The sequence below is a fragment of the Siphateles boraxobius genome, unplaced genomic scaffold, assembly GCF_051911475.1.
Source record: "Siphateles boraxobius isolate OS27281-9 unplaced genomic scaffold, OSU_SipBor_1 1, whole genome shotgun sequence".
Classification (NCBI taxonomy): domain Eukaryota; kingdom Metazoa; phylum Chordata; class Actinopteri; order Cypriniformes; family Leuciscidae; genus Siphateles; species Siphateles boraxobius.
In genome coordinates, this window is record NW_027508699.1 from 30,087,254 (window position 1) to 30,106,423 (window position 19,170).

Consider the following 19,170-nt stretch of genomic DNA (forward strand, 5'->3'; position numbering starts at 1 on the left):
CAGAGGGATGCAGGGAAGAGACTTACTGTGACGTAACAGTGAGATTTTATCTTGTCAATCCAGAAAGCTTCCTCCACTAAAGTCCCTGTGCGGTTCAACAGCTCCTTCAGCTGCCCCAGGGTAAACGGCCTCACCTTAGAAACATCACAAACCAAGCCTTAGGTTACTAAACCTGGGACAATGACACAGGCACAGCTAAAACTGTATGCATGTAGCATCTTTAGCTTATTAAAACATTTTCTGAATCATCATTGTGTGTGTGTGTGTGTGTGTGTGTGTGTGTGTGTGTGTGTGTGTGTGTGTGTGTGTGTACGTACCAGGTTGCAGATATGGACAATGTTAGACAGCTTGCCACGAGGAGGAGAGGGTTGTTTGGCTGTGCGGACCGGGTCATCAATGGTGATACTCACTCCAGACTTTTGCTGACTAATCGAACGCCGAATCAGCGTGTCACTGGGAGTGACTAAGCAGGGGAAAAAGACAGGAGAAAAGGGTGAGGACACCATATCAGATTTTCAATACTGCACTAGAAAGTTGTAAGGGTGCTCCGATCCAGACTTTTGGGGCTGATCACCGAAAGCAGTATCGTCCGACACCGATCACCGAAATAAATACTACTACTACATAAACAGAAGGCCTCAAATGGACCCATGGCAGTTTAATTATTCTTAACAATGTGTGTTAAGTATTAAAATTAGATAAGAAATTTAAGAAAGATAAGATTAGAAAGTATCATGAATTGACAATTTTTTTTTATTGGCAAGCAATGTTCCATTACCTCTCTTAGAGGAGATTAAGAACAGCTTAAGAGTTTAACAAATACAGCTTTCCAGTGAAATTAGAATAAAAAAATAAAACGGTCTTTATCACCAGAAATTAGGCTAATCAAATGTATAACACTGCAGTTTAATTAACTCTTTATTATTGAGCATGTCCTACAGTTTAGCAACAGTAGACTATATTTTACAACAATCGTTGATTTAGCTGATTTGGATGTTAAGTTTGGGCTTTTAGGGAGGAACGAAAGTCCTATGAAGAAAAAAGAAATGCACAAAAAACAAAACAGCCCTAGTTTCTTGCAGTCATTGCAATGTCTCTGTATTGACGTTCGCAAATTTAATGTATTTTTTACACATCTGGTAGAACTGCCAGATGAGACCGGTGAATGTAGTGAAGCAATATTACTTCAGTTTCAACTTATTTATATAGCAAAAACAACTTTATTGTCCAAAGTGCTTAACATTTGTGACCCGTCACAGAAACCAGGGACACAAGTCGGCAGCACAACTTTCGAGCAAAATGAGAAAGAAGAGTTTTTTTTCAAAATTGGTGATTTTCAATTTTTTGGAGAATCTGTTAATTGAAATCACGAAGAAGCCTCTCCATGTTTGAGATAGCAGTATTGGTATATTTAAAAGCTTACATTTTGAGGTTGAAATCGGCTTGTTTTCGGAGATTCTAGCATGCAGTAGGGGCGTGGCGTGTCATTGTCTGTGTGTATCTCCATAATGAATAACCCGGCACTTTTGCCCCCGCCCTCCAAGTCAACCACATGGCTACTTATTATGCTGTGCTCTGGCCGGCTCTCTCTGATATCAAAATTCAATGAAGATGGATGCCGCAAAGATTGTCGCAGACGAGCTGAACCGTCTGGCAGTTACACCGAAAATGTTTTCGCCGCACTTCGTGGGCTCGGGAAACTAAACCGGAGGTATGGGCGCAGCGCGCGCGCCCTCAGTGCTTGAATACGGCGGCTCGGCTCGCTGACAGCGGTGGCTGGCTGTTTCATATGTGACGGAGAATCGAAATAGAGGATGCAGTTAAGACCTTTGCTGCGATGAAGGCCTGCCGTGCATGTTTCTAAAATGTAAGTTAAGCTTCATTTGCTCTTTAGTCGTTATTTAAGATGCTGAACCTGCTGATGATATAATGTGCTTGCGGACATTTCATTTGTGTGTGTATACGCACATATGAAAGTGGTGTAAAGAGATTTGCAACAGTAATTTGAGGAGGTGAAATGTGATTATTTGGAAAATTGCAGAAATGACTGCTTAAAGAAAAATGCCAGCAGGCATTTCCCTCCTGCATAAACTTTAATATTGTTGACATTTTGGGCACACGAGCGTTGCGCACTATTTGCGTTATGTGTAGGCCTATGGCTTATTGGTCTTTGTGTGTTGTTGCTGGTTTTGCGTTATATGTATATGGCATATTGGTCTTTGTTTGTTGTTGCTGGTTTTACGTTATATGTATATGGCATATTGGTCTTTGTGTGTTGTTGCTGGTTTTGCGTTATATGCAGGCTATATGGCATATTGGTCTTTGTGTGTTGTTGCTGGTACGTTGCAAATAGAGGGGCAGCACAATTGTTTTTCGCCTAGTGCGGCAGAAGTGCACTCATTCGAAGTGCAAAAAAAGCTGTAAAGCACATGGAGGAGCTTTACAGGGGGTATGGCTTTTCTAAATGAGATGTAAATGAGCCATATTGTCACCCCCAGCAGCAGAGAGAGGTGAGAACTGCACAATCTTTAGAGCTCGTTTTCTCCACTTTGAGCTTTTTTAAGTGCCTACTTTAAAATGGCCACAACTTCTCCAAATATTATCAGATTTCCACATGTTACACATCGTTGGAAAGCTTGGATATTACACTTTCAGAATCTATGAATAACTAAAAATGCCCCAGAACCGACTTGTGTCCCTAGTTTCCGTGACTGGTCATATTTGTTGTAGAAGAGTGTATAAAAAGTAAATAATAAAAGTTAAGGAGCAATATAATAAAAAAAACAATAACAATTAACATGCCTAAACACAAATAGCCAATAACACAGAGACAATTACTCAAGATCCTCCTCCTTTAAAAGCTAGGTTAATTTTTTTTTTTTTTTAAAGGACACAAAAATTGTCTTGTGTCCTCTGTACAGCCTTAAAATAAACCACTGATCAAATTATATAGAACAACTATCGACCAATAACGATCAGAGCCTGAACAATTGGAGCACCCTTATAAATTTGAATTTGTTCCTTCTGTAATTCTCACCAGTCTTCATATCTACATCTCGCCAAGGGGACAACGGCTCTGTCTCCATGGAAACCTGATTGGAGCCTTCCATTTTTTCCTCCTGGCTAAGTCTATCCCGCCCTTCACTTCTTTCTTCCTCATCCTCATGTTCACTTCTTTTGGATTCTTTCTGTCCATTCTCTTGTGTGTCAGAGGGCACAACCTGTTATGTTTACCAAAATGTTATTCCAACACATGTAAGCAATCAAACACACTTTTACTTACAGCAGAAGAACAACACCAACCTGTGTTACAGTTCGTCTAATTTTCAGGTCTTGGTCACCCCTCTCTCCTCCTTCCTCTTCCCCAGAGAGATGAATCTCCTCCGGATGCAGGTCTAACACAGTCTCCTGACCCAAGCTAGGCTTGATGTCTGGTATTAAAGACTGTAAAGAGTAAAAATTACATTATGGCATTATTCACTGTTCATCAGATGAAGCAAGACAGGAATAGACTTTTGGGAGAGACATTTTTTCGGCATTAAATCATCTTTCAAACTCATTTTTATTTTATATTTTTCTGACCTTCAAAGAGTCTGTGGTGATACTGATGGAGGGTTTCTTGGCAGTGACAGCTGTACTGGAGCCCCATCTTCTCTTCCTGCCAGCACTAGCACTGCTTGCGGTCTCCGCTTCCCCTTCCGAATTCACCACCCCAGAAGACGGTTTGCTGCCTGAAGATAGCAAGCATTTGGACGTTTTTTTTTTTTTTTTAAACTTATAAACATTGTGTGTTATTAAAACTCTGTCAAATGATACACTACTGTTCAGGAGTTTTGGGTTAGAGATTGTTAAAGAAAAAAACAGAAAAAACTAAAATAGATGCATGAAATTGCTCAAAAACAAAAATACTTTTTTAAATGCTTTCTACTAGCAAATAAACGTTGTTCTTTTGAACATTCTATTCAAAGAATCCTTAATTTTTTATCATGGATCAACAAAAACATTAAAGGGATAGTTCACCCAAAAAATGAAAATTTGCTGTTTTAGTGGACAGGAAATAATGCGACAGGAAGCTTGCGCTCCATACTGTTTGCCAAAGCTGTGGGTAACAGGTAATAATGTTGTAAATAATATTCAGTCTCTTGCACAGACGGAACATTTCGCCTTCATAAGACTTCAATGTATCGTCAGGAGCCACAGGTGCTAATTTTGTTTTGCCGGTATATGTTTTTTTGACACCTTAAAAGTAACGGTAGACATTGACTTGCATCTTATGAATCACTAAGGACCACGGCTTCTTTACTGTTCTTTAAATAAAAAAAGACACCTACATTGTGGATGGCCTGAAGTTGAGTAAATTAACAGGGTGAGTCATTTTCATTTTTGGGTGAACTATCCTTTTAAGCAGAAGAACTGTTTTCAACATTTATAACAAGAAACATTTTTGAGCACCAAATCAGCATATTACAATGATGAAGTCTAAAGTAAAGGCTGCTCAAAATTCAGTTTTGCCATTACATGAATAAATTATATAAAAATGGAAAATAGAAAAGTTTTTAAATTGCAATAATTTTACTTTAAAAGTTTGTAATGTATTTTGATTAAATAAATGCGGCCATTCTGAGAATTTTTCTTAAAAGTCTTACCAACCAAAAACTTTTCAACAGTGAAAGATCTCTCCAAATTAATCACTCATGGGGAAACCTGTGGAAATACTTACTGCCGAGAGAGATCTTTCGGGCCGAGAAGGTCTTTAGCGTGGTGCTCTGAAAGAGAATAAACACATCCAAGCCAGGGGAAAAGGTGAGATGGATAGAATAAATAGGGAAAAAACACAAGGTACACAGTGGGGGGAAAATCTGCATGAGGGAGATAATAAAACTGAATGACAAATAGAGACCAAAATAGAATGAGCCATCAACAAGTAATTGATTAAAGAAATAAAAGGAAATCTATTAGAAAAGACCGCCTCTTCAGTCACAGTGTACACGCACACACTGTGTGCATGTTCTTTATGTGGTTAGAGGTCTTCTGACTAATTCAAAGGTCTATTTCTGCTCTGAAGATGCGGTCTTGTCCTCTTACACCAAAATACTTTCTTAAAGGCCATGCTGCAGTTATCTATCACCCCTCGGGTTGAAATATCCCTTTAGGTAGTTACTGTAGTGGGGAATTAAAATAAAGCACTGCTTTATGTTAGCTCTGAAGTGGCCTTATATATGTGACCCTGGATCTCAAACCCAATCACATGTCACACAGGTATATTTGTGGCAATAGCCAACAATACATTGTATGGGTCAAAATAATTGATTTTTCTTTTATGCCAAAAATCATTAGGATATTAGGTAAAGATCATGTTTCAAGAAGGTATTTTATAAATTTCCTAACATAAATATATAAAACATTTATTTTTGAGAGTGAATGCCGCAAAATCGCGAACAAATGGAGAACTTTAAAAGCGTTTTTCTCAATGTTTTGATTTTTTTGCTCCCTCAGATTCCAGATTTTCAAATATTCGTATCTCGGTCAAATAGTGTCCTATCCTAACAAACCATACATCAATGGAAAGCTTAGACTTATACATCTCAATTAAAAAAAATGACCCATGTGACTGGTTTTGTAGTCCAGGGTCACATAAAAACATCTACATTTTATCCTGTAGTCAATAGCTCCATTTTAGGGTTACCAGGGAGTCTGGGCAAATATTTGCATTGTCTAGGCAAAACGTTTAGAGTAGAAAATGGAGAATGACTACTTATTTCCCGGTACCATTGACATGTTCTTCACTGGGTAGGGAATGGCCCAATCGCACCTCTGTATGTACTGTATCTAGGAAACAACAGTCCAATGATAGAAGGCTGGGAAGTTTGGTCAGAGATCTGAGAGCTGGATGGCAGAAGAGCTCTCGTAGAACAACGTGGGTAGAGTTTGCGAGGCTCTGAGTGTCTTTTTTGAAGTCCATCGTATTGGCATGAAACTGGAACGTGAGGGGAGTCTTTCAAACAAACTGCTGCAAAATGTTTTTAAATTGCCGAGTCTGAGGCACTTCAATCTCTCATCCGATATATTTGTGAAGCTCCACAATTGCACATGGTTTTTGTCTGTTCAGGCTGAATGTCTCAGTAAAGCAGCCACAAAACAGAGTCCTTTTTCAAACTAACAGTTAAGTTTGATTGTGATAGTCCAGAGGAAAATGAGAAAGCTGTAAAATCCAGCACATCCAGCCGTCAAGGCAGTAGTGCAATGATAAGAGTCCAACGTTTCCTTGACAATACAGAAAACATGTACATTTTCTTTGCAGGATAAACGGAAAAAGTCCCTTGATATAGCAATCACTGGAAAACGTCTCCATTTAAACCAAAAAGTCACATCAAACAGTCCTGAAAGATGTCCAAGTATCTGCTTACGGTTTCTTACAACTTCTTTTCCACACTTGCCGACATCTTGAGCCAAACTGATACAGGCTCATGAGACACTCAGCGTTTCATCAAACCCACATTACACAGCCTTTCATTATCAGTCCAATCAACAGATGCTTCCAGCCAACGCCATTCTGGAAATGTGGCCATTTTTGCCAGGTGTGTTGCACTTCAGAGCAGACTCAAGGCTTATCAGGTAATGCCATGGCACTTGGAGACAGTGGAACAGGTGCTGTAGTAGAAGTAGTAGTAGTTGTATGCAGGTACCAATAAGGGCAATAGAAGAGTCATGAGCACCTTTACAACAAAGCAATCAAGGGGGGTTTAAACATCAGCCAAAGTGACAGAGTGCCCCCTGCTGTTTCTGTCTATGACAGCTTCAGCAAAGGTTCACAAAACATCATCTGTGACCACAAAGAGGACAAACAAAACAGAGCTGCTAAATTAGCATGTGACCAGATTTTAACTACATACAAGTGCTTAGTAATGCCTGCATATACCTGTAATAATTATTATTTTGGATTGAATAAGGAGGAAGGGTGACAGTCCTTTATAACATGTTGTTTGCCTCTTTATGTGGAGGATATCTGGCGAATGGTAGTGATGGGTCAGCCTAGCACTCTGCACTCTTACCTCCTCACTGTTCTCTGGAACCTTCTCAGGCTCCGCCATGACAGCCTCCTTCACCTCACTTCTAAGAAAGACAGCAGCAAAGAGAACAGGGGAAAATGTGGTATGTAAATATTATTATAAGTCATTAAAATTTGCAAAAGCCACAGTAAAAAGCCCCCACAATAAAGGTGTTTTTGAAATTTAAAGGAATGAAAAGTCATTTACTCACCCTCAACACAAAATGAGATGTTAGACAGTCTCAGTCGCCATTCACTTTCATTGTATGTAAAATATGCAATGAAAAGTGCATGGTGACTGCAGTTAATATTCTGCCTAGCATCTCATTTTTTGTCCCATGTAAGAAAAAAGTAATGCAGGTTGAAACATGAGAGTGATACCTAAAAAGAAACAGTGTATCCTGAAACAAACAACTTATTGTAAATAAGATACACAATATCCACTACCCTCCAAAACAGAGATTGATCAATCACCTCTACAAACACTCACAACAATTACAGGCCTGCTTTAACAACAAACAAGAGCTCCAGAAAGGAGGATCAGAAATTCTGGGTTGAATCTATAACCTTTTTTTAATAGTTTCTCATTGACCTTTTAAATTAAAGCACGAGGCTACATATCAGAGCTCATCCCTCAAGTGGAGTGACACGCGTGGCGAGGCGTCACTGTTTTACTCTCAACCCCGTTTAGATCGTTCGAACGGCCGACAAAACTATCAAAAATACCAGTCGATTCAAATAAAGTGCGCCCTGATACTAACATATCGCTAGCACATAAAGATGCATAAGACAAACAACGCTCCGCCGCATTGTGGGACGCGAGTACACGAGCGTAGCGCTGAGCATCTTCTCGTTCCTCCCTGATCAGCAGCACAGTGCACAGTGAGATCACGCACCTAACAGCACCTCCCAAATGACTATAAACGGACGGGACTTCGCGAATTCATTGACGCTCGTCCAAAGCTAAACGCTCGTCCAAAGCTAACAGGCCACCTTGAGCCCCGTGTTATTGGTCAAGCGCGCAGTAAAGCATGTTTGGATGAGAGAAAGGGAGGTGCGCGAGACTCACTGCAGCAGGACCCCATTATCACCGGCTGAGAGGCAGCCGCACTGATTGCCTGTCAGTAATCCACACATACTTCAATAACGCGCTCTTAAAATAAGCTAGTAAAGCTACGTGCCGTTTTGGAGAGGAACAAACAAGCTAGCGACGCTACTAACTTAACTACATTAGCAGGGCAATGGCAAGTGTTCAAAACTGTGGTGTTGTATTGTTTCGCCTTGGAAAGTCCAAATCGTTTGAGGTGAATCGGTTTGTTCGAACATGTAAAACAAGCTGTTCAAAAATGACCCGCTGATTTATTTTATTTCATTAAATATTCAGTTTCTTCAGAGCTGCAGAATCATTAAAAGATTGTGATCTAGATTAAAAAACTGAAGCAATCTTATTCCAATTCGCCTTTGTCTATTAAAGCTTTGACAAGTCTGATGACAGCGAACATTCAGATCTGCGTTGGCGCTGCAGCTGGTTCAGTATGGAGCGAATTATGTGCCATAATTAAACAAACAAATACAGCATTTTGCAAACAAATTCGATCTGCTTTGCAAAGGAAAACTCGACTCCCAAACAAACTCGATCTGCTTTGCAAAGGAAAACTCGACTCACAAACATAAAGCAATGTTCAAGTACAAAGGTCAATTTGTGCGAAAATGCAGTAGAGTAACAAATATGTATTGTGTTTTGCAAATATAAATAAATGAGCCTAGACAATATTTCACAAATAAATACAAACCATCCTACAAATTGCATGTAACCTTTGAACAAATACCAAATCTAGTGCATACAAATGCATATCTGTCTGTTTTGATTGTGAGACACTTGGCTTTTTATGAGATCTCTCGGCTCGATTTTCTCACAAATGTGTCCAGGCAGATTTTCTCACAAATGCGTCCAGGCAGATTTTCTCACAAATGCAGTTGAGCAACTTCCTCTTCTAAAACAGTAGATAGCGCTAAAATAGGGGATTAATTTAGCGCTAGTCTCTCGGGAGAAGCACTGATTTTGAAACGTGTTCTTGCCTTTGCCTACAGCTGAGGAAAATAAGCGGTGAACAGATGAGTTTCTATCTTACTGTATCTATAATTTACCTTTTTGAGGTTTTCTTTTGCAAAATGTTATTACATATCTAGAAATCCACATTAGTACACCAGCACTTCACTCTAGGATAGAGGAATCTATAAACTGAAAACTCTGCCATCATATGTTGCTTTTTTACATGTTTGTAAAGACGTTACATGTACTGAACGAGTCTATTTCTTTTGTTCTCCATATGAGTTCTCCAATGAGAGCATTTAATTTAATTGAAAGGAGGGTCCCACTTATTTATTTATTTAGTTGGAATTCAGTCAGCTTAACTGTTAATGTAGTAAAAAAAATGAATGAACAAAACAAACAATATACAATTGTTTCTTAACTTGCCTCTGACATTTGTCCGTCCAAAATAATTTGGGCACTGCATATGAAACCCTCCTTTCAATTAAATGAAATGTTCTCATTAATTTATGGAGAATGAAAGAAATAAGACTTGTTCAGTGTAGACAATCACTAATTTAGTCATTTCGCACGCATCCGATAGGAAAAATGTAAAAACAACATTATGATGGTAGAGCTTTCAGTTTATAGATTCCTCTATCCTAGAGTGAAGTGCTACTATGTACTAATGTGGATTTCTGTCAAGATATGTAATAACATTTTGCAAAAGAAAACCTCAAAAAGGTACATTATAGATACAGTAAGATAGAAACTCACCTGTTCACCGCTTATTTTCCTCAGCTGTAGGCAGGGCTGGACTGGGACTAAAAATCGGCCCAGGCATTTTGGCCCAGACTGGCCCACTAGATATAATCATAAACACAACCGATCTTTTCACGCCCCTGAATATGTATACTAACTCCTATTAAAACCACTAATGCCATGTAGCCTAATGAGTGAGTAGGAATGAGTAAGAGTTAATAGATGAAATAACTACTAATTGTAAAATACAATTGAACTACTCCACAATGATGAATCCTTAAACAAGCTATAAGCTGCATTGGTATAGCAATACCAGTGTTTGACAAAGGATTTTTGGTAAATCTTTTGGTTCGGGGGATCCCAGCGCCGCCAATTGAGCAAAACTAAACGAATGGGCCGCCAATGTACGAGTATTACGGGCCGTATAGACAAAAAATTTTTTTTTTATTTTTTTTAAAGAATGATCTGTATCGGCCCAAAAAGCACGTCGGCCCACCGGGAAAATGCCCGGTATGCCCGTTGGCCAGTCCAGCCCTGACTGTAGGCAAAGGCAAGCACACGTTTCAAATCAGTGCTTCTCCCGGGAGACTAGCGCTAAATTAATCCCCAATCTTAGCGCCATCTACTAGTTTTAGAAGAGGAAGTTGCTCAACTGCATTTGTGAGAAAATCTGCCTGGATGCATTTGTGAGAAAATCGAGCCGAGAGATCTCATAAAAAGCCAAGTGTCTCACAATCAAAACAGACAGATATGCATTTGTATGCACTAGATTTGGTATTTGTTCAAAGGTTACATGCAATTTGTAGGATGGTTTGTATTTATTTGTGAAATATTATCTAGGCTCATTTATTTATATTTGCAAAACACAATACATATGTTACTCCACTGCATTTTCGCACAAATTGACCTTTGTCCTTGACCATTGCTTTATGTTTGTTTGCGAGTCTATTTTTCCTTTGCAAAGCAGATCGAGTTTGTTTGCAAAATGCTGTATTTGTTTGTTTAATTATGGCACATAATTCGCTCCATAGTCCAGAGAGAGCAGTTGTCATGTAAAGGGAGGAAACTGCTTTACAGTTTTCAACCACACAGTATCATTTTGGTTTTACCTTAATTCAAATTAGCACAGAAGTACTGGGGTAAACATTTATGGTTCGGATATAAACACTGATGTCTAAGGTAGTGATCAAATTAGAATAAATCACCTTTACAAAATAACTTCAAATAAAGATTGTATCAATTACATTGTTACTCAAGTAGATGGCAACAAGTGACAGTTAAGAATGATTTTCATTAAATCGTTCATTCAAGAGATTAATTCAAAAACACAACTAATCCACTCATGAAACAAGTGAAATTTTTATGATGACTCAAATAATTAATACCAGCTGTTTAAAAAAAAAATTTTTTTTTAAATAAACTGCATCAATTAACATTTTGTCAGAACCTAGAGATAATTGTGATCTCAATTTTAAACAAAATCATGTTGTTCTGTTGCAAATCCGTGCAAACTAAGACAATTATAAATAAGCTATTTGTAGCATAGACAGCATAAACACTGTGGTTCTTTGATGATTCAACTTGTTCTGTCGTTTTTGTCTTCAAATAATTGGTTATTTCATATTTCCACGTGATAAGAACATTTTTTATGCATTTCCTGGGTTCAAAAAATAGGCTACACAAGTACTAGAGCAGCCCAAACATTTCACCAACTTCACACTGTAAACGAAGACCACACAACTGTAAAAACACATGTTTTCATCTTAAAACACCTCATAATGAACACATTTTATCTCAGCTTTACAGTGATAATAGGAAATTAATGTAACAATGATTGTTTTGGCTGTACATCAGCTTTAGATGTCATCCCTTTTTACCTGCTTAGTAATGTGTTCATTCAATCCCTCATTTCTAGTGCACAACAAGTAGGCTATAATCAAAGTAGAAAACAAACAGACCTGGTAGTGTCTTTGTTAGTGTCATCTTCCTCAATATTGTCCTTTCTCCTTGTTTTCTTCTTCTCATCTTGTTGTTCAAGGCAGGGTTTCTAAAGTGTATAGAAAAAGCACTGTATATAAAAATGTTTATGGCCAGTTTCTTAGAGTAGACTGAGACAATGACAATCAAAGAAAGTGGTACAAGATAATAATTACTGCTACTAAGCTTAGTCAGGGTTTAAGAACCAAGTTATATTACCAAAGGTTGGTTGCTTACTGACCTTGGTTTGGATGACATCCTCATTGCAAACATCTTTCTCCTGCTCTGTGAAGATTCGTTTTTTGCGCTGGGATGTAGGAAGCTTTTCAGTCAAAGTTTGATCAACTTTTTCTGTGGGCTGAGATGAAGAATCTCTCTGGGCCTGGGGAAGATGGAAAGTAAATGTTTAAGATATGCTTTTGTGGGAATATAAAAGAGAGTTGCATGTAGGCATAGTACAATGCAATTCAATCCAATACAAGTGCATTATAAACAATTAGTGAAATTATATCAAAATGAAAGCCTATTTATCACACTTGAATTAAAAGTATGTTCTGGGTTACATCATAAAACCTAAGCTCAATTATCACAGAACATTTCAACTATTTTCTTTGCAATTAGTATTAAAAAAAAGCACATACGAACAGTTACGTTCTTACAATGCAAGTCTATGGGGCAAAACACCCCATTTTGGCCTTATAGAGTTCCATTGTAAGTGGACATTTGTATGCTTTGTGAGCAACTGACTCAGTAACCCAGTATTAGAAGTTTAATTTACACATGTAGAGGAAAGCACAAGACAAAACAACTGACAATGGTTGGAAAATGGAGTCATGAAATTAAAATTCTTAATAGCTCAGGCAATAAATCTTAAGTTAACTATGCCAGTTCTCTAATGCTCTTGAGTTCTTTTGCCACTTATTGTAACGCATAGCTGGCTAAAGCTATTTGAGAAGCATGGCATTCGATTAATTTTGACACTTGACGATTACGATACTCATGGGTGATGTCTTTAAAGTTCAATTCAATTCAAATTTATTTGTATAGCGCTTTTCACAATACATATTGTTTCAAAGCAGCTTTACAGAAAGTGCATTTCAGAAATGTACATAGAAAAAAATACAGTTAGTTAATCATGTAGTAATTTAGGGCATAACATATCGCCGGCGTTGAGTCGTGTTTACTGTATTTAAAGAGTAAAGTGTTTAAAGAGAGAGAGAGAGAGCAAGACTGACAAAAAGATGAGGAACATTTAAACAACTCACCCTCCTACCACCTGAAGTGGAATGACTTATTTTCACCTCTGATGATGATGATGAACTGGAGGAGCGCGAGGAGGATGAAGACCCAGAATCTGAGTCGGATGAAGAGCAATCGCTAGATGATGATGATTTCCTTTCTTTTTTCTCCACCTCCTTTACTCTTTCCCTTCCTCTTTTCTTCTCATCCTCAGTTCTTCTGAGCATCTCATGTTTAGTGTCATTGCTTGCCACGCTGTTCTTTGATGTCTCCATCTTCTCTTCCTCTTGTGGTGCATGCTGTTGGGTGGCCACCTTGGGGGTCTTGCTCTCAGGCTCATGGGGTGCTGCAACAAGGACTGATGTTTGAGGGGGCTGAGCATCTTCTTGCACCGGTTCCTCAGGTTTAGATGCTAATGGAATTGAGGCGGCTTGTGACATCGGGCTGTCTGAGAAAGTACGAGGTCTCTTCAGCACAGACGTTGGCGAGCATGGGAGAGGAACTTTCACAGGGGCATCTCTAAGGAAGCGGGACTTCTTGGAGGAAGATTGAGGGGATGGTGGTGTTGCAATTGTGGGTGACTGTTGTGGGACAGACTCTGAAGATTGACCATCTTTGCCCACGCTTTGTGGTTCCCCAGCCTTACTTTCGTCTGGCTTCTCCGATGGACTCGAGAAACCACCGATATCACGGCCACGCTTCCATGGAGGAAGATGACTTTCTTTCTCTTGTTCCTCCTTTTTTTCATGTTTCAAAGTCTTTTCTTTCTCCTCCTGCACTCTTTTTTGCTCCAAAAGTCTTTCCCTCTCCTCCAAAGCTCTCTGCTTCTCTTCTTGTAAAGCATTCTCCTGCTCCTCTCTCTGTTTTATCAAGGCTCGCTCTTGCTCTGCTTTTCTCTGCACTTCTCTTTCATGCTCTTCTTCCAAAGCTTTCTCCTTTTCAAGTCTTTCTTGCTCCTGCCTCTTGCGTTCCAGAGCAGCTTCTCTTTCGTGATTTTCTCTTTCCAAAGCCCTCTCTCTCTCCAGCCTTTCTTGTTCTTTGGCCCTCTCAATTTCTTGTCTCTCTTTCTCCAAAGCAGCGTCTCTTTCCAGTCTCTCTCTCTCTAATGCTTGCTCTCTTTCTTGTCTTTCTTTCTCCTGCCTCTCCCTCTCAAGAGCCTTTTCTCTTTCCTGTCTTTCTTGTTCCAAAGCTTGCTCTCGTTCTTCCCTTTTCTTCTCCAATCTCTCTTTCTCTAGAGCTTGTTCTCGCTCTTGTCTTTCCTTCTCAAGACGCTCCCTCTCCAATTTCTCCCTCTCTAGAGCTTGTTCTCGCTCTTGTCTCTCTTTCTCGAGTCTCTCCCTCTCTAAGGCTTGTTCTCGTTCTTGTCTTTCCTTCTCAAGCCGCTCTCTCTCCAATCTTTCCCTCTCTAGAGCTCGTTCTCGTTCTTGTCTTTCCTTTTCAAGCCGCTCTCTCTCCAATCTCTCCCTCTCTAGAGCTTGTTCTCGCTCTTGTCTTTCCTTTTCAAGCCGCTCTCTCTCCAATCTCTCCCTCTCTAGAGCTTGTTCTCGCTCTTGTCTTTCCTTTTCAAGCCGCTCTCTCTCCAATCTCTCCTTCTCTAGAGCTTGTTCTCGTTCTTGTCTTTCCTTCTCAAGCCGCTCTCTCTCCAATCTCTCCTTCTCTAGAGCTTGTTGTTGTCTCTCTTTCTCGAGTCTCTCCCTCTCTAAGGCTTGTTCTCGTTCTTGTCTTTCCTTCTCAAGCCGCTCTCTCTCCAATCTCTCCCTCTCTAGAGCTTGTTCTCGTTCTTGTCTTTCCTTCTCAAGCCGCTCTCTCTCCAATCTCTCCTTCTCTAGAGCTTGTCTCTCTTTCTTGAGTCTCTCCCTCTCTAAGGCTTGTTCTCGTTCTTGTCTTTCTTTCTCAAGCCTCTCTTTCTCCAATCTCTCTTGCTCTAAAGCTTCCTGCCTCTCTCTCTCTAGTCTCTCTGTTTCTTGCTTCTCTCGTTCCAAAGCTTGTTCTCTCTCCAACCTCTCCCTCTCTTCTCTCTCCCACTGTAAGGCCTTTTCTTTCTCTTCCCTTTCTCGCTCTAAAGCCCTCTCCCTCTCCTGTTTCAGAGCTTCTTCTCGTTCCAGTCTTTCCCGTTCCAAAACTCGTGCTCGCTCTTGTTCCAATATCTTCTCCCTTTCCTCTCTCTCCTTCTCCAGGGCTTTCAGCCTTCCTGGTTTTCCTTGCCTTTCCCTCTTTTTGTTTTCTTGCTCCCATAAAAGATGACTACCCTCATCCCGCTTTGTGCCATCACTCTCTTCCGTCACAGCTGTCCTAACAACACTAACACCTTGGTTGGAGATCACTGAACTAGGGTATGACAGAACTGACGCTGCATTAGCTGTGTGGGTAATTGCGGACACAACTCCTTCTTGGTGGCTTCTCTGTCCATCAATTCCTTCCCTGTCACGCTTTCCCGCCCCAGAGAAAGCTCCCTCAGACTCCATTTTGCGAGCAAGTAAGGTCAATGGGCCTGGTCTGCGTTCTGTGGAGTCCCCTGCTGGTTCAGGGCTACTGCTACGACTGTCACTACTGGAACTACCGGAGCTCGAAGAGCTAGATATGCGCTGCCTAGACGGGGGCTCTCCAGGACTAGGGGGGCTCTGTTTAGGGGTATCTGGGAGTGGGAAAGAGAGTTCAGGAGGAGGTGATGGGGGAGGAGTGGGCTGTCTGAGCTGCTGTGAAAGTAAAGGTATATGTTGGGGGGGTGGCTGCTGCTGTTGCTGCGAGCCACCAGATCTTTCCCTCACCAGTTGGCTTTTTGGAGGCTGTGCTCGACGACTCCGTTGAGCTTTGACGTTCCACTCTTCCTCTTCGCCATCATTGTCATCCCCACCTTCACTGTCATCATCACTGTCGGCCATTACATGGCTTGAAGTCGGCCCTCTTTCACCAACAACCCGCACCGACAAAGAGGCTATTGCACCAGGCTGGGCAGGTGCGGAGGGTGACGGCTGCCCGGGTGTTTCTTTTTCTTTGAGCTCATCACTCTCATTGGCAGTCACCCCAACTGCTGTACCTCCTTTGTGCTGGTCGACTAAGGAGGGAGTAACATCCTGGTGGAAATACATGTGTTGGACATGGAAGATAAGTTCAGGTCATGCAACAAATGTCCAAAGAAATAAAAATGTTCCTTATCTTGCATGACTACAAACAAAATATTAATTTTGTAAGAACTCATGGTCCAAACTTGAGCAAACACTGTAGAAGCAGAGGATTGATAATATTTCTAACCTGGTTAGGGGCAGTACAGATACTGTCATTGGCCTCTGTGTGGTCTTCATGGTCTGTTCCTAAAAAAAAGAATTAATAAATAATGAAGTCTAAATAATTAATGACTTGAATCAAATGATAATAGACATGTCCACAGCCATTTCGGGTCTAATATATCAGTGGTGGGCCGTCAAGGCCTTCTCTGCTGGCCTGAATCAGACTTGAGCTTTAATATATTTTTCCATGAATATGTATTCAATTATTCCCAATAGTACAATTCCACAGCTTTTGTGTAGTGTGTAGTGTATGTTTATGTTAGAGCTTTTATCCAATCATATTTCAGCCATCATGTGTTGCCAGGGTCAAAGAAATCTGCCTTGAAGCCTTCAGAATCTATAGTGCGGGCACCTGTAGCTTAAAATGAACAGCTATGAAACTGTTGCTTTAACCAATCAGATAATCAGTCAGATTTAATCAGCCAATCAGATATCAATTTGACTGCACTGTGGCCATCTAGCAGGCGTACAATAACGTCGGCATTTTCACGTCCTTTGATTGATGGTCAGAGCGTGTACTATTACTAGTAGTCAGAGCTAGCTAACCGCATCTGTAACAAACTGCATAAACTAAAATAAATTCCTGTTGATTTAACAGTTTTTCAACCCACAAATTAATGTTTCTCTCCCTCCTCGATCCTCAGCAGTTTCAATCCTACAGGGAAAAAATCCCTTATTCAGCCTTATCTAGCATAACGCAGAGTCACAGAACTCTATTCGATCTCCCCGGGTAAAAACATAATTAACTGACAATATTCATAGTCTCTGCTATAATGTATGCCATGTTTGATTTTAAAGGCTGATCTCATTGATTTTCATCAAAAAATATGTGTGAGAGCATGGGTCATGTTTGGTGGTGACTGTCCCTGTGCCCACTGCTTCTGTCGAGCGGACATTCTCTCAGCCCTAAAGCAAATTAAAACTTATGCCAGAAATATGACGGGACCGACTCGACTTTCAGTATTAGACTCGATAGAAAATACTTCTTTTTGGAACTAAAACACACAGATAACCTGTACAACAGAGTAATTGAAGTCTTCTTGAGAAAAGAAATGGATGGATTTTGTGTAAAAATAATCAGTAGTTTTGGTGAGTATGTTTATTTTTGTCCCCGTTTTTTCCGTGCTGAATATGATTTTCTTCTTAATTTTTCTAGAAAAATTAAGATTTTTCCCCCCAAACATTCATACTATTGTAACGTCTGAAGAAACGACAGACAAGGGAGGCTCCGTTTCTAAACTTTTTAATCGGAACGCAAGAACTTTACACAAACGCACCAGCCTCGTTTCTCTCTACCCGGCCTTCTCCGAACTCACCGAATTAACCCTATAACTGCCGGTGTAAAATAAAACCTCAATTTCACAACAATTATAAAGAGTTATGCGCTACACTATTAAAAGCGTATTAAGAGGTGGAATTAATTCAGGTAGGACATTACTTAAGGCCTAGGTGTGAAATGCACTGCCTGCTACTGAGATGTGTGTGTGTGTGTGTATATATATATATAGGGCTGGGCGATATGGCCAAAAAATACTATCTCGGCATTTTTTGCTTAAATGGCGATATACGATATATATCTCGGTACATTCTACATTTTTCTATTTGGATTAAAAAAAATTTATTTATTTAAAAAAAAAAATTTCACATCCTGCTCAATGATATCCAAACAATGTTGATATTGAAGGATATGGAAACAAATAGGGAATGTAATGTAGGCTATGCAATATATTACGTGCAAAAAGGTGGTTAAAATCAGATTACATTCTAACTTTGTAACATTACAAACTAAAAACAAAAATAATGCTTTTGTTCTTAAAAATGACTAAAGGCTAAACTAAAAATGAAAATAAAAACAAAAGCACAAATTAATTAAATTAGCCTGCATTTGATTACCCCATTATAATGGTCTCTTTCATAAAAATATACTTGTAGGTTTAAAATTCCACATATGGCACATTTATTGTCCCCAACAACAATTATTTTAGAAATATGTATTTTAGTCAGAATTATTGCGCTACTGTTCTATTGTGCTCGTCTGTTTGGCGCTCATTCACGGAAGCTGGAATTTTAGCGGAGATTCATTTGCAGAAGCTCGTCCTCTCCTGACAGTGAAATGGACATATTTGTTTGATTTGTTAGAACATTTACAGATGGAGAATATACCTGTGAAATGTAAGTTAAGCACTGAGGAAAGCACCACGTCTCAAACCCATTAAACGGTGCCATTATTTATCTTTCAGTCACTAACAGTAGGCTATCTGTCCGAGCATCTGACAGGGCAAGCTGCTTTAAACTTGTTAACTATCTTACCAGTTATTTTGAAGCGCTTAAGCTTGTGTCATGTTTAGGACAAATTGTACTGTTCTTTCACTGCAGGAGCTCACACTGTGTACTCCACTATTTTTCAGATGTGCTCGTATCAAACTACTGTATCGATATAAACGGTATTGCCTCATTCCATACCGTGGGGAAAAAAAATATCGATATATTGTACAAACTCAATATACCGCCCAGCCCTATATATACAGGTCCTTCTCAAAAAATTAGCATATTGTGATAAAGTTCATTATTTTCCATAATGTAATGATAAAAATGTAACTTTCATATATTTTAGATTCATTGCACACCAACTGAAATATTTCAGGTCTTTTATTGTTTTAATACTGATGATTTTGGCATACAGCTCATGAAAACCTAAAATTCCTATCTCAAAAAATTAGCATATCATGAAAAGGGTCTGTAAACGAGCTATTAACCTAATCATCTGAATCAACTAATTAACTCTAAACACCTGCAAAAGATTCCTGATGCTTTTAAAAACTCCC

General features: G+C 39.6%; 1 protein-coding gene across 2 annotated transcripts in view; it reads right to left on the minus strand.

Annotated features, from left to right (window-relative positions):
• acin1a (apoptotic chromatin condensation inducer 1a) overlaps positions 1–19,170 on the minus strand; it is a 30,206-nt gene that overhangs the window by 1,969 nt on the left and 9,067 nt on the right. The window contains exons 4-14 of one of the 2 annotated variants that reach the window (XM_077232688.1): positions 16,311–16,369; positions 13,085–16,132; positions 12,061–12,201; positions 11,801–11,889; positions 7,053–7,110; positions 4,721–4,766; positions 3,583–3,731; positions 3,304–3,444; positions 3,038–3,221; positions 318–463; positions 27–134 (exon numbers count right to left, since the gene is read on the minus strand). In XM_077232688.1, coding sequence (XP_077088803.1) covers positions 27–134; positions 318–463; positions 3,038–3,221; positions 3,304–3,444; positions 3,583–3,731; positions 4,721–4,766; positions 7,053–7,110; positions 11,801–11,889; positions 12,061–12,201; positions 13,085–16,132; positions 16,311–16,369 — 4,169 coding nt within the window. Of the gene's footprint in view, positions 1–26; positions 135–317; positions 464–3,037; positions 3,222–3,303; positions 3,445–3,582; positions 3,732–4,720; positions 4,767–7,052; positions 7,114–11,800; positions 11,890–12,060; positions 12,202–13,084; positions 16,133–16,310; positions 16,370–19,170 lie in introns of both variants that reach the window. The other variant, XM_077232683.1, reaches the window with a different exon arrangement.